The sequence below is a fragment of the Lampetra fluviatilis genome, chromosome 23 (genome assembly GCF_964198595.1).
Source record: "Lampetra fluviatilis chromosome 23, kcLamFluv1.1, whole genome shotgun sequence".
In the NCBI taxonomy this organism is placed as follows: Eukaryota; Metazoa; Chordata; class Hyperoartia; order Petromyzontiformes; family Petromyzontidae; genus Lampetra; species Lampetra fluviatilis.
In genome coordinates this window covers 10,980,959-10,994,170 of record NC_136297.1, presented here as the reverse complement: position 1 = coordinate 10,994,170, position 13,212 = coordinate 10,980,959, and the positions used below count along the sequence as shown (strand labels likewise).

At 50.4% G+C, this 13,212-nt stretch overlaps 1 protein-coding gene across 1 annotated transcript; it reads left to right on the top strand.

The window, feature by feature from the left end:
- The first annotated feature begins 892 nt into the window (after window positions 1–892).
- LOC144940783 (ATP-sensitive inward rectifier potassium channel 12-like) lies at window positions 893–11,897 on the top strand. Its single transcript, XM_078867185.1, has 2 exons — window positions 893–988; window positions 10,049–11,897. Exon 2 carries the CDS (start codon window positions 10,313–10,315, stop codon window positions 11,618–11,620), a length of 1,308 nt encoding a protein of 435 aa, XP_078723311.1. The 5' UTR covers window positions 893–988; window positions 10,049–10,312; the 3' UTR covers window positions 11,621–11,897.
- Window positions 11,898–13,212: the final 1,315 nt, after the last annotated feature.

The window sequence follows — 13,212 nt, the reverse complement described above, 5'->3', positions numbered from 1 at the left end:
ACACATAAGCCTGACTGCTGATGAGATCCAGAGGTTCGAAGGCGATCCAGACGTTTCGTGCCTAAACGAAGGGCGCTTGATAATATTGGTCTGCAAAATAAATCGGCTGATGGACTGAAAAATAATAATTTACATGCAGAAATACATTTCGCTTATATATTGGGTAATAATTCCTATTTGAAGAAATATCAAACACAATAAACTCGTAAGGCAAAACTAAACAACTGGCAAAACTCTAATTATTTATCCATAATATAGTTTTTTGGGGGGGTTAGATCGCGTAAATATAAATGTGTCGTTAAAGCCACCACCACCCGACACAGCCAATTAGTCAGGGTTCTTCACGTCAACAAAACGTGCCAATTCGTGACTATCTTCTTAGTTCTTTCGGTAAAGTCACGTAGAAGGGAAGTAATAAAATAATAAAAATACAACATTAATATATATATAATATTAATATATTATTATATTAATATTATATTATTTTATTATATTATTTTATTATGTTTTATTTTTATTTTTATTATTTTATTACTTCCCTTCTATGTGACTTTACCGAAAGAACCAAGAAGATGAATCCCTGCAGTCACGAAAGCTTTAAATCGAAATTCGTGACTAGTTCAACATACCGGTGCCTTGTAGAGTACGACGTTTGGCCAGCAATTGCAGCTATAGCATAATCGGAGCAGACAGCCTTGCGTGTGTCAACCTCTTAAATGATTTATTTTAACTTTTAAGGGGGCGGGGCTACACGACAGAGGCACCGCCCATTCACGGCGGACACGCCCACCGCCGTGACGTCACGCCACACCACGCCCTCCCACCCTCCGCGGCTATAAAAGCGAAGGCGTCGCATCCACACGCTAGAGGATTCTTCGTCCGTGTGTGGGTGTACAGCAGCGTTGTGTATTGGTGGTGTGGGGTTTCTTTTTAATCTACAAAGCTGCTGATAAATAACACTTCCCCAACCCACAAACCAAAAGAGACGGTAAGATCGTGTATTCTCTCTTTTGTTTTGCGTACAAGAAAATAAATCTACTCTTAATTTGGGGGTGGGGGCGGGGGGGAGATGGTGGTGGGTTGTGGTTTGTGGCGGGGAGGTTTATCCAATGGTTACTCAAACCTCTGTGAGCTGTCCCGAGAGAACGCGTGCAAGGGAAGCTATGGCGATATCATTAAGCAGCATTTAATAATGTTTCAGTCCTCTGGGTGTCGTCAACACGTCGGGCTTGCCAGAATGAGTTTGTGCGCGTGCGAGAGCGACGGGTCTAGTGAAGAACGTTTGCGGCGTCTGTGGTAGAAGTCCCCTATCAGCTGGCTGGCATACGCGCGCGTGTGTTTGATTGATGTAGCAACTTGCCCCAACAGCCTCTTAAGACTATATACGTGGGATCTTTATCTTTTGGATGTACCACTTTGCCCGAGCAGCCTGTTAAATCCATACGGGGGGATTTTTGTCTCTTTGTTTGGATGTGGATCGCACACCTGTGCGTGTGTAAAAAAAAGTTACCTGAATGTGTCTCGTGTAAGTATATCTGCATACAGCTATTCAGCCGTCTAACGCTGTGTAAATGAACAGGTAGAGAGAGAGAGGGCTGTGCGTACCCTGAATAACGTGAGTTTATTGGGCACGCACACTGATGGGCAATTGCACATTTAATATTCGGAAGCCACAGGAACTCCATGCGCTTTTAAGTCTAGATCGTAAACTCACTTATTAATAACTGCTCTGTGTGTGTTGTGAATGAGGTTGGTGCGGTTGGCTATGTAGGGTGCGAAAGAAGTTCAACACGTAAATTATTAACAATGCATCTCTTTGGCTTCTGTGCGTCGGGCATATTCATCATGTATGTATGAATATATGGTGGGACATGTATACCCTTGCGTGCTTACGTAAGGCAAAGCATTTGCAGTATACAGTATCGCGACATGACGGCACACAAATGCCGTGTCGCCCAATTGTTTATTAAACGCATTAAGCGCCGTGGATATCCCCGTGACGGTTACGTAAAGTCTTCTTGGTTCTTTCGGTAAAGTCACGTAGAAGGGAAGTAATAAAAAAAATGAAACATAATAAAATAATTCTCACGACTTTTGGCCACAACGCAAGCAGCCGTCCTCAGGTGAAAAAACAGGTCTGTCATTCAGACGCTGTCTTCTCGACAGACCTGTTTCTTCACCTGAGGACGGCTGCCTGCGTTGTGGCCGAAACGTCGTGAGAATTATTTTATAATGTTTTATTTTTATAATTGTATTACTTCCCTTCTACGTGACCTTTACCGAAAGAACCAAGAAGATGAATCCCTGCAGTCACGAAAGCTTTAAATCGAAAGTTACGTAAAGTGTTGAGCTTCACGACGGCTGTGAGGTTTTAAAAAAAAAACGAAAACGTTTCTATGAATGAAGATTTGCCGGTTCACTTGCACACGTGCGGTGCCAGGAGAACGGTGGCGCAGTGGTGAGCGCACGCGCTTGGATTGAAGCCTCCTCGGCTTAGCGTTGCGAGGCGAGGCGATAAGCGCGCTCCGAATCGGTCCTCTCGTTTCTTCCTCTGCACGGTGCAAAGTGCGTTTTCCAAGGTTTCATTGACCGACACGTTGGCCTGTGTATATTTATATTTGTTTTCTCCCTGCTTATCCTTAGCAAGGAAGTTGCGCGAACTGCGAATTGCTTGCGCGAGTCGCCGGTCATTTAATGACCAGGCAGTCGTGGAACTGCGATTACGGTAAAAAAAATATATATCCCAAAGCACAACCGTCGTGATACTGAAGGGGCAGACGGACTGTGCTGTACAAATAAACTAATAACGCGGTCAAGTTATATAAAGGCGCTTGACGTGTTAATGATTTAATGCAACCAACTTATTCGTTCGAACACGGTCAGTGGAAATTTCCACACAAATTTGCCCTAACGAGAGATGACGGTCCTACTCATGCCCCTCACACACCCTCTCTCTCTATCTCGTCAGGTTTTTTTCGTTGTCAGTGTTGGCCGTATGCCTTTAAATCCCCCGTGTGTCAAGGGAAGATATTTTCCTCCCCCCCCCCCTCCTTTTTTGTGATCTTGGATGTTTCTAGCATAAAAAAAATGGAATTCAATTCGGTTAACGAGAATAAACCACCCCCGTCCCCTCGGTGTGTGTGGCCATGATGGAAAGCAACGTCGTCTCTTGGATCGATGGTGAAATAAATGCCAATTGTTGTCTTGGTATTAGAGTTACGTTTACATTTTTGGTTCCGTTTCTTTCATGATATTATTCCTTCAGCTGCTTCTGGATACGCTTTTGCACTCTTAGAAAGTGTTTTTTTTCCCTTTAGCTCCGTTGTTTTTTCTGGTTTAAATGTATCCTCTGTTGGAGTTGTCTTGGCTTGCGTTGGTGGGGGGATGCACATTAACCTCGGTCGCCCTGTTGACCTCTGACGCCCTGTTGACCTTTGACGCCCTGTTGACCTCGGTCACCTGTGCCTAGTAGATGCGATGCCTCGTGGCGTTCTCGCCTGGTTGGAGTAAATACCCCTCGGTGCATCGTTTCGGCCGGAAATCTTCTAGAATTCATTTGGCACCACATGCCCCTTTCGCCTTATTTTGTCCTCATTGTGTAGCCTATATTCCCATACACCTGTTAATATGATTATCTGTTTATAGGGGACGGTAATACAGCATAGCACTTATGTATAGGCATGCCTTGTGCTCTAGTTGTAGTGCCTTACACCGACGAACCCTTCTCAAAGGGAGCCTAGCGGCGTTCCGGAAAATCTCAAATAAGAAATTAAGCTAGATTTGAAGTTTTCGTGACTGCAAGAATCCATACTCTTTGGTTCTTTTGGTAAAGCAGCATCCCCATTCGCACTACCCCACACCCCCACCCTCTCTATCTCTCCTCCCTGGTCCCCCCCCTTACCTATATAGCCTCTTGATACAAGCAGCACCCCTTTTGTCCACTTCAGAAATTTGTCTTGCTGTGGTTGTCCCACCTGATGACGGACTCTTGTGTTGCGCCCGAAACGTCGTGATTTAATGTAGTTTATTTTATACCTACGTGACTTTACCGAAAGAACCAAAGAGTAAGAAATTCAGCCTTGCAGTTGAGACTTAATTGGCATTGTAAATCCATTGGCCACTGTCGGCAAACATAAACACTCGTGGATCTAAGTGTTGTGGCTTTACTCTTCAACACACCGGTGTGCTGTACTAGTTACGAATTGGCACGTTCTGTTTACGTGACCAAACCTTCCTGTAATTAGCAGTCGGGTGGCGGCGGGTTTAACGACAACACGTGTTTATATTTGCGCCATCTAACCCAGAAACCTCTATTGTGGATTACAATGATTTGGTGAGTGCCGTTGTTGCGTTGTCACTGGTGCACAGTTAACAACAAAAGGAGCAGCAGAAAAGGTCAACACGGTCGTAAACAAAGCTAAACTGTGGCCTTAAAAGAAAGAACGGTACAAGTTTTGGGCAGTGGTTCCCTTCTTCTTGACGTGCTCTGAATAAGCGCCATTGCTCAAAACGTTTCCTATTAGTATATAATTATTTATTTAGACGCGGTGTTATTAAAGAATGCGTTGCATTTTTATCGGTGCTAAAACGGGCACGCCCGTTTGTTTCCTGCTTTAATTGAACTCCCGTGAAGCAGAGAAAGGTGGCTTTTGTTCGACATTGATGCCCCGGGATGTCTTTCGATTGCTCCTGGTAACCGCATTAACCCCCTTTGATTAACCCCCATTTGATTAACTGCCGACTAAGTAACACAAAAGTTAGTAAAACGGTGCACATTTCCAAGCAGATTCTTGTCTCTTGCGCCAGGTCTCGCTTGTTCCCAGTGGCCTCTCAGTTGGTGGTGGTGATGACTAAAAAATTAACCCGTAAAAACAAAGTTTTTCACTATAAATCCTTTATATGTGTGGCGGCTAGAGTCCTCTCGTCCTCTGGCTTGAGATGGCTGCCACCTATGGGTCAGATGATTGCCTGCCACCATTAAGCAATTGGTAATTAAATATAATACATTTTTTCCTAAAAAGTGTAAAATTTTGGAAAAAATGTTTAACGAAAATAAATTGTCACGCACAACGAGTCTGTGTGCAAAACGTCAGCTCGATTGGATCACGGGAAGTGGGTTAAAAAACGACCGAAAGATTTGCACGGTCGTAAGCGCGCAAGCAAGTGAACTTAATATAAAGGATAAAAAAAAAGAATGACGCGGTGATCATGATGATAATGTTTGGCTACGTATCGTGCGGAAATTTTAGTTTCACGGTGACACAATGCGCGGTCATATCTACCGAAGACCGTTTGTAATGCCACGCCCCACTATATGAAATTGCTTTGGAATCGGGGGGAATTTGGATGAGCTCCTGAACGAAATGTGCACGTGGGTATGTTTGGACTTTGGCAAGATCTGAATGTTACCATATTAAATGCGATAGAAACTGAAGTGAATCATTTGGGGAATGTTAGAAATAAATATATAATGCTTCACACACGAGTATATTTTGAGTTCATTATCTCCTTTGCAATGGTATAGATCGAGACGGCAGGAGGTTGGTAGAGACGATCATTGTTATTGTTGTGGAAATTCTACGGTGGCCATCCAATAGACAAAGCGTTAATTCTGCCATAGGAACGTGGAATTTCTAGTGCTTGCTACAGCCCAGAAACGGGAGATTCAACACGTGAAAGCTTGCGGTATTATGGATTCAACACGTTTTGCGGGCTCATTTTCGTTTACGGGCCTGGACAACGACCCTCGCCTTGAAAACGTCACGTGGTCTGTGCACGTCTCCATTGAGATGGGAGCACAAAAACGACGTCACATATCCGACCGTCACATATCCGACCTGACCAAAGAACCGTTTAGCCATGCAGTGCAGTGGTATCTGGCGTAACGGTCGTTCTCCATCGATGACCACGAATCCGACTTTTCCACGCAAACGCCCGACCCGAATCTACCTCCTTGCCCAGCCGAGACGGATATGCGACGTTGTACTGTACTGCTGCGCTTCGTTGAAAACGGCACCGCAAATTTTCCTTCCACCTTGCAGCACAAACAGCCCCACGGGACCCACCGCGCCTGTTGACGTCTCAGCCCCAGCTCATTGGTCGTGCCGTTCATCTGGCCGACGGCCAGGGCACGTTTGCGTGCAGCGCATCGGTCTGACCCTTTGCTGAAATGCGTCAACCTTGGCTTTAATTGCCAATTAGTAAAGTGTTTAAGCGGGCGTGATCTGCGCCTGTACAATAGCACATGCGGTGGTTTAATCATGAAAGGTGTGCGAAAAGCATGTACGTGTGAACCTCTTCCGCACCGTACGTAGCCAACAGTGTTAATAGGAGGTGCGGGGGTGATGCTTCTGTAGAGCTGAGAGGAGAGACGTTCACTTCGCAGGTGCGGACTGCGATGGTTGCTCTTCTTTGTGCGGCGTCAGTAGCGAAGTGCGGGTTTCGTTCGTGTTGGAGGCGCCCGTTGACAACCTGTTGTAGGGCAGTTTACATGCCCCACACGACGAAATGCTTACAAAGCGAACACGTGACGACTCCCCCCCCCTCCCATGGGCGCCGATCGCATCGATTGTTGTAACTTCATGAAAATCGAAGTGATATCTCTCGCGCGAGTGAGTGTACGTACAGTGACCAGTTATATCCATAACAGAGGGGGGTTTTTTTTGGGTTAGGTCGCGTAAGTGTAAATGTGTCGTTAAACCCACCACCACCCGACAAAGCCAATTGGCAAGGTTTGTGACGTAAACAAAACTTGCCAATTAGTTACTAGTTCGGCACAACTGCTGTTGACTTTCCCACAAAGCGGGTACTCACTTTATCAACCTCGAAGGGATGATGACCTGAGTCAACCCCCCAATTTGCATTTGAAGTCACAATGGATGAAACTATCATGATAAAATCTACATACTACCATGCATTTGTGCTTGTTCAGTTTTAGTTTAGCGCTAAGCGGTAGTGTAACGGTTAGTGAGCTGCACTACGAACCTGGCAACCCGGATTCAATTCCTGCTCACGGTCCTGGGCCTCCCCCAAGTCGACTCGGCCTCAAATGAGTACCTGGTGCGATGTGCAAACATCGCCACTGTGGAGACAAAGGCGGCCGGGGGTAGTGCTGGCCACCCACCCCCTCGTGTGCCGTGCCGGCCTTCATAGGTGCTCGCTAACAGCACTTGCCCCAACAGTCTGTTAAGACTATACAGGCGATCCTTGTTTTTGTTTCATCAACCGAGCTGAAAAAAATGGAAGATGCCTTTTATGGACATCCCCCCCCCACCCACAATTAAACCCAAGGACGAGAGGCTGGGACACGCCAGCATTATTTTGGTGGCAGTGGAGACTTTCGGGCTCATCATGGATGTAGTGGCCCTCCCCGCCTGCCGCCGCGGTACGAACGGTGCCACCCGCCGGAACGGCGCGGCTGCGGTGTCACGACGTGGTACCATGACAACATTGCCAGCACAGGGCTGTTGCCACCTGTTCTGGGGTTTTTTGTTGTTGTTGTTGTCTCTTTCCCCAGGACGTCCTCACCGTGGTGGTCGCTAGCCTTTCCTGGGAAATCAACAAGGCGGTTCTCTGCCCTTTTCCAGTGCCGAGAGATATTCTTCCCATGATGTGTTTTTTTTCGTTTGGTATCTGCAAGAGGTGATAACCTCACGCACACCTCCGTTTACACTGGCTTAATGCGCCAAGTATGCATTTTGTACAGTTTTTGAATGTTAATTATTGCCTTGGGGCAGTGGTGGGGTGGCGGGGTTTGACAAAAGAGAGATTCATCCCAGTGCGGTGCAGGTGTGTGGAAGCCCCCGCGTGGCTGGTGTGCAAGGAGCGGTGTTATTTTCGGAGCGTCGTGTTCGCCGGTTGTGATATTTCGACGATGCCGCCCCCCCCCCCCGTATCGAACCTGTAACACTGGAACCTCGTTGCGAGGTCACTCGGGTATGTCACTGTGTGGTGAGCTTGATTCGCGCTTGACGTAGCCAATCGTGCTAATCGGAGGTTTCGGATGTTTCGAGTTCGTTTCCGAGGTTCGCTGCTCCCTCGGTGGTTGTACAAATTTGTCGGGGTCACAATTCGATTCTGGAAAAGGATTCGATCCTTTTGTCTCGGTTTTTCGAGAATTTTCTTTTTGTTCACGTCTGTATTATTTTTGTACACTTGTGTTTGTGCAATGAATACATTTTTTTTTACACCGGCATTTAATTTTTACTCCTCGGAAGGAATAGATTATTACACGCATGGCTTTGGGGGGTGTGGGGTGGTTGTAGGAGGTGGGTGTGAATATGATGGTGGATCGGATTGTAAACCTCAAGCGTGGAGACGAGTGGACTGGTGAGCAAACAGTGTTACCTAGTCAGAGAGGGAGAGAGAAGAAAGCTTGCAGCTCTTTTATTTGACTTTCCACTTTGCAAGAGGGCCACATGGGCAGAAAGGAGCTAAAGAGGGTCATTAGAAATCCCAGCGGGGTACAGTATCTGTCTGCATCGCACTGTATCTAAAACGACCTGCGGCTTCTCGCACGGTTAGGCCCAGTGATGGGCAAACGTCGACTAGTTCGTGCGGCGTCCTTCACGATTTCTCAGGGGCGGGGCGGGGGCACTTGCAGAATCTGAATATTTATTTGGACACATTTGAAACCCATTGAGTTTTGACGGCACGACGATAGGTGGTGTTTTTTTTACACTTGTGTATAGCCGGGGGGGTGGAGGGCGTTGCGGTGAAGAACGCTGGGTTAGTGTGGCCCACACGTGCGGCCGCCTCCGTCACATCGGTGGGCTCGTGCACTCGCCACGTGACCCCCACGCATCACCCTCGAGACACACTGAGTCGAGGCCATCACGAGGAGGGGTGGAGAGGGGGGGGGGCTCCAGGTTGCCCACCACTGGCCTGGCTTCTTTGCTACTCGTGGTCGTCGTAGGCCTGTGCGATACCACACAGCCCAGTGCGTGGTGGCGCACCACATGCTGTCAATCTAGCACCTCGCGGGGTCGGTGGATCGTGCACATTTGCGAACCGTACCAATCCCCGACCCGTACCCTTGTCTGTTTGCATACGATTGCAATAATCCACTGACATGTTTTTTTTGTATGCTTCTGTAACTTAATTGCCGCTCGACCCAACTGCGGTGCAGCCATTTACAGCGGCCGCAACGGGGAGGCCGAACGACCCCCACCCCTCCCCCTCTCCCGGCGACCTCTGGACTTGCAAGTCCAGCGCGCGAACCGTGCCATCTTAACGATTCGCGAGTAAAGTAGAGCTGGGAATGTGACGGCGGTGGGAAATTGTGGCGAGGCCCGATAATCTCGGGGTGACCGCGGCGCTCGGACACTGGGCAACTGGCCGTTGAAGTGCGGAGGGTGGTGGTGGAGGGGTTGGAGCTCACTGCAACAACACCTTCCACGCCCATGACATCGTTTATTTAACTCGGGGGTGGGGGCATTTGGAGCTACCTCCGGGCTTGTCAAGGTGAACCTCTCGATGATGGATGGTGATTGTCCAGCAACAACAGCGACTGACCCAGGCTCGGGTGGTGCTGTCACACCTGAGATGGAAGTTGATTGGTCAGTCGGTAACGCGACCCTCGCCTCGCGATACAGCCGTTCAGGAGTGCGCGCTGTCCTGCGAGGGGATGTGGAGTGTTCCGCCATGTGCCTGTGCAGGCGGTGTGTTTATAACGGCGTTAAAACGGGGTTGTAACGGTGTTTTAACACGGTTACAATCGGTGCATGGGGGGAGGGGGGAGTGCTGTCAGATTCTGCTAATATCTATCTGTTCAATCTGCATGGGGAGACTGTTGGCTATGTACGGTGAGAAAGTTAGAAGTTCTGCATGCATACACTTGTGGCAGGGGGATCCTACCAAATTTATATTAAAAAAAAAAAAGTATTTTGCACTGACAATGAAATGTAGTGAAGCGTCTTTTATTTGTGTTTGAAAAAAAGAACTGCAATTGACCCGTTTTGAAATATTATCTAAAAGTCCGTTATACCATATACACCATATATATATTTTATCATATTTAAATGCCCTTTTGTTTGTTTTTTGTTCTTAGAAACCCAACTTTGGCGACGTTCAATCTGCATGCGCGCGGAGATCGATCCCTGCAAGCGGAGCCGGTAAACGCGCGCTCTTAACAATCGCGTTTCTGTCGACGCGACAATTTAAGCGAGCGGCTGGAATTTGAACTGCTTTGGGAAGCCGGCTGGGGGGGGGGGGGGAGACACACCACCCTGGCATCTACCGGGCCAAGCCGCCGCAACTTGTGCCGCTTCCATCGGTAGTGAACCACGGAGGGTGTCGAAGCGACGCCACAGCAATGTACGATCGCATGGTGAGGAGTTTGCGTCCAGAGATGTACGGCGTCGTTCGCTCCGAGGCCGAGGAGGGCATGGCACTGAAGGGCGTCTCCGCGCAGAACGGCCACCCGAGCGGCAACAAACTCTACCGGCGGCCCACGCCGGGGCGCAGCCGCTTCGTCAAGAAGACGGGGCAGTGCAACGTGCACTTCGTGAACGTGGACAACCGGCCGCGGCGCTTCCTCTCCGACATCTTCACGACGTGCGTGGACGTGCGCTGGCGCTGGATGTTCCTCATTTTCTCGCTCGCCTTCGTGCTGTCCTGGCTGGCCTTCGGCCTCGGCTTCTGGCTGCTGGCGTGGCTGCACGGCGACACGGCGCGCCCCCGCGACTCCCCCGACGGCGAGCCGTGCGTCGCCAACGTGGACGGCTTCACGTCGGCGTTCCTCTTCTCGCTCGAGACGCAGACCACCATCGGCTACGGCTACCGCTGCGTCACCGAAGAGTGCCCGGCCGCCGTGCTGCTCGTCGTGCTGCAGTCGGTCGCCGGCTGCATCGTCGACTGCTTCGCCATCGGCGCCATCATGACGAAGATGGCACGCCCCAAGAAGCGGGCGCAGACGCTCGTGTTCAGCCGCCACGCCATCGTGGCCATGCGCGACGGCAAGCTGTGCCTGGCGTGGCGCGTGGGCAACCTGCGGCGCAGCCACCTGGTCGAGGCGCACGTGCGCGCCCAGCTCGTCCGGCCGCGCGTCACCGAGGAGGGCGAGTACATCCCGCTCGACCATCAGGACCTCAACGTGGGCTACGACCAGGGCCTCGACCGCATCTTCCTGGTGTCGCCCGTGATGATCGTGCACGTGATCGACGAGGACAGCCCGCTGTACGCGATGAGCAAGCGCGACCTGGACGCGGAGGACTTCGAGATCGTGGTGATCCTCGAGGGCATGGTGGAGGCGACCGCCATGACGACTCAGGCGCGCACCTCCTACCTGTCCAGCGAGGTGCTGTGGGGCCACCGCTTCGAGCCCCTGCTCACCGAGGAGAAGGACAACTACCGCGTGGACTTCTCAAAGTTCCACGACACCTATGAGGTGGCGACGCCGCTCTGCAGCTCCAAGGACCTCGCCGAGAACAAATACGTGGTGCCGTGCGGCGACTTCTCGTACGAGAACGAGCTGAACCTGGGCCGGGGTGGCGCGCCGGTGCCGGACGTGGCCGAGCAGAAGAGCCTCGTGCGGCCACTTTCAGGCCTGCACGAGGGGCGGCCGTCGCAGGCCACCGTCCAACTCGACGAGGCCCAGCAGCGGCGAGAGTCGGAGATTTGAGCGCGCAACGCTCGGCGCGGTTCACTGTGGAAGGGCAACGCGACGATGTCGGACGCTCGTTCGTCAAGGCCACCGCTCGCGGACTTGCCACCGCTGTCAGGTGGTGGGCACGTCCCATCGCACAAAGGGTGACCGACCCGCCACGGGCCCCCTGACCCTTGTGGCCCGAGGCGGGAGTGTCGCGAGCCAAGTACTACTGAGTCGGTCCCCGCAAATGAATTATTGCGCACCTCTTTGCAGAACGCGACGGAATGGTTGTGTTTCAACAAAAACACAAACAAAAAAACAAATCAGGTCTGAAGTCGGGTTGCAGCTCGGCAAGGAGGTCGGGGCCGGACAGCTGAATGGGGACGGCTTTTGGGCGGGGGGGGGGGCGGCATGTGCCTTGTCCTGTCGATGCCGCCGTGGCTCGCCGTGGCTCGTGGTGGCTCGCCGTGAGCGGGCACTTTTAGTCGTCCTTGGATGAAAAGGGGAGGGGGGGGGGGGTCGCCTCCTGCGATTCGCAAAAAAAACATTGACTGTCCTGGTGAAGTCTCCCCCAGCGTGGGAGAAGATCATCTGTACTTTTATTGCCAAATGCTGCTACATTTTAGATCTTTGGTCTAGCATGCTATTTTTTTTAAAACTCTACTAACTACTATTATTATTATTATGAAACGTGTCTTTTTACTTTCGATGTGATCTTTTGTTTTAAAAGGAATAAACTCCCTGTCGTACTTTAGCTCGTGCAACAAAGAAAAAGGTGTTCAAGCTGGAGTCCAAAAAAAAATTGTGCGAAGAGGACAATTCACCTGTGGGTCCGTTTTTTGTTTTCTTTTTACCCGTCGCCGCCGTGACCACCTCGTTTCTCACGACGATCGCGTGTACATTGCGAAATGTTTTTGCTCGCAAGTCTCCCTTTCTTTCACTCGCACGCTCTCACTCACTCGGTTTCTCTCTCTCTCACTCCGGGAGAGCGTCTTTTTCGACGCGGCTCGACAAAGCCCCGCGTTGTTTTTCGTGCACAAAGAGGTCCCTGTGTGTGTGTGTGCGGCTTCTTTGCCGACACTGGCTCCCGTGCGAATGTGAAACGTGTCTCCGCACTCCCCACTGCCCCCCCCCCCCGCTTCCCAAAAACCCGATAGCAGCACGCAACCGAGATTAATTTCGGACATTGGCATCTGGCAGCCAGCTCTGATATCTAAACTGGGGCTAAACAATACCCGGAGTCGAGGAAGTTACGTCAGCAGGGATGGGTTATGCCTGCGGAGATGAATTACCGAAATACGAATTCTAAATTCGAATCTGTCGTCGATGAAGAGGCACACCCTTGGCGAGGTGAACTGTGCATGGCGTTGTCCAGACCACCCGCTCAAAAGGAACTGACCGCGATGGTGGCCATTTTGTCCGCCGCTGGGATGGCCACGTTTTCTCAACGGTTTTTTTCAGTTGGTGGTTCTAAAGGGACGACACGTGGCCACACACTGTTACACGTTTGTCTGGATAAGGCCTAAGAGCTTTGTTCGTTCAGTGCTTGCAAGCACGCCTTTTGCGCGCGTGTGCGGACGCGCGTGTTGTTAAATCTGTGAAATTTACCAGCAGTTTCTCAACGT

Bases quoted from the DNA above. Each gene is read 5' to 3' on its own strand.
- LOC144940783 (XM_078867185.1), top strand. From the start codon at position 10,313: ATGTACGATCGCATGGTGAGGAGTTTGCGTCCAGAGATGTACGGCGTC.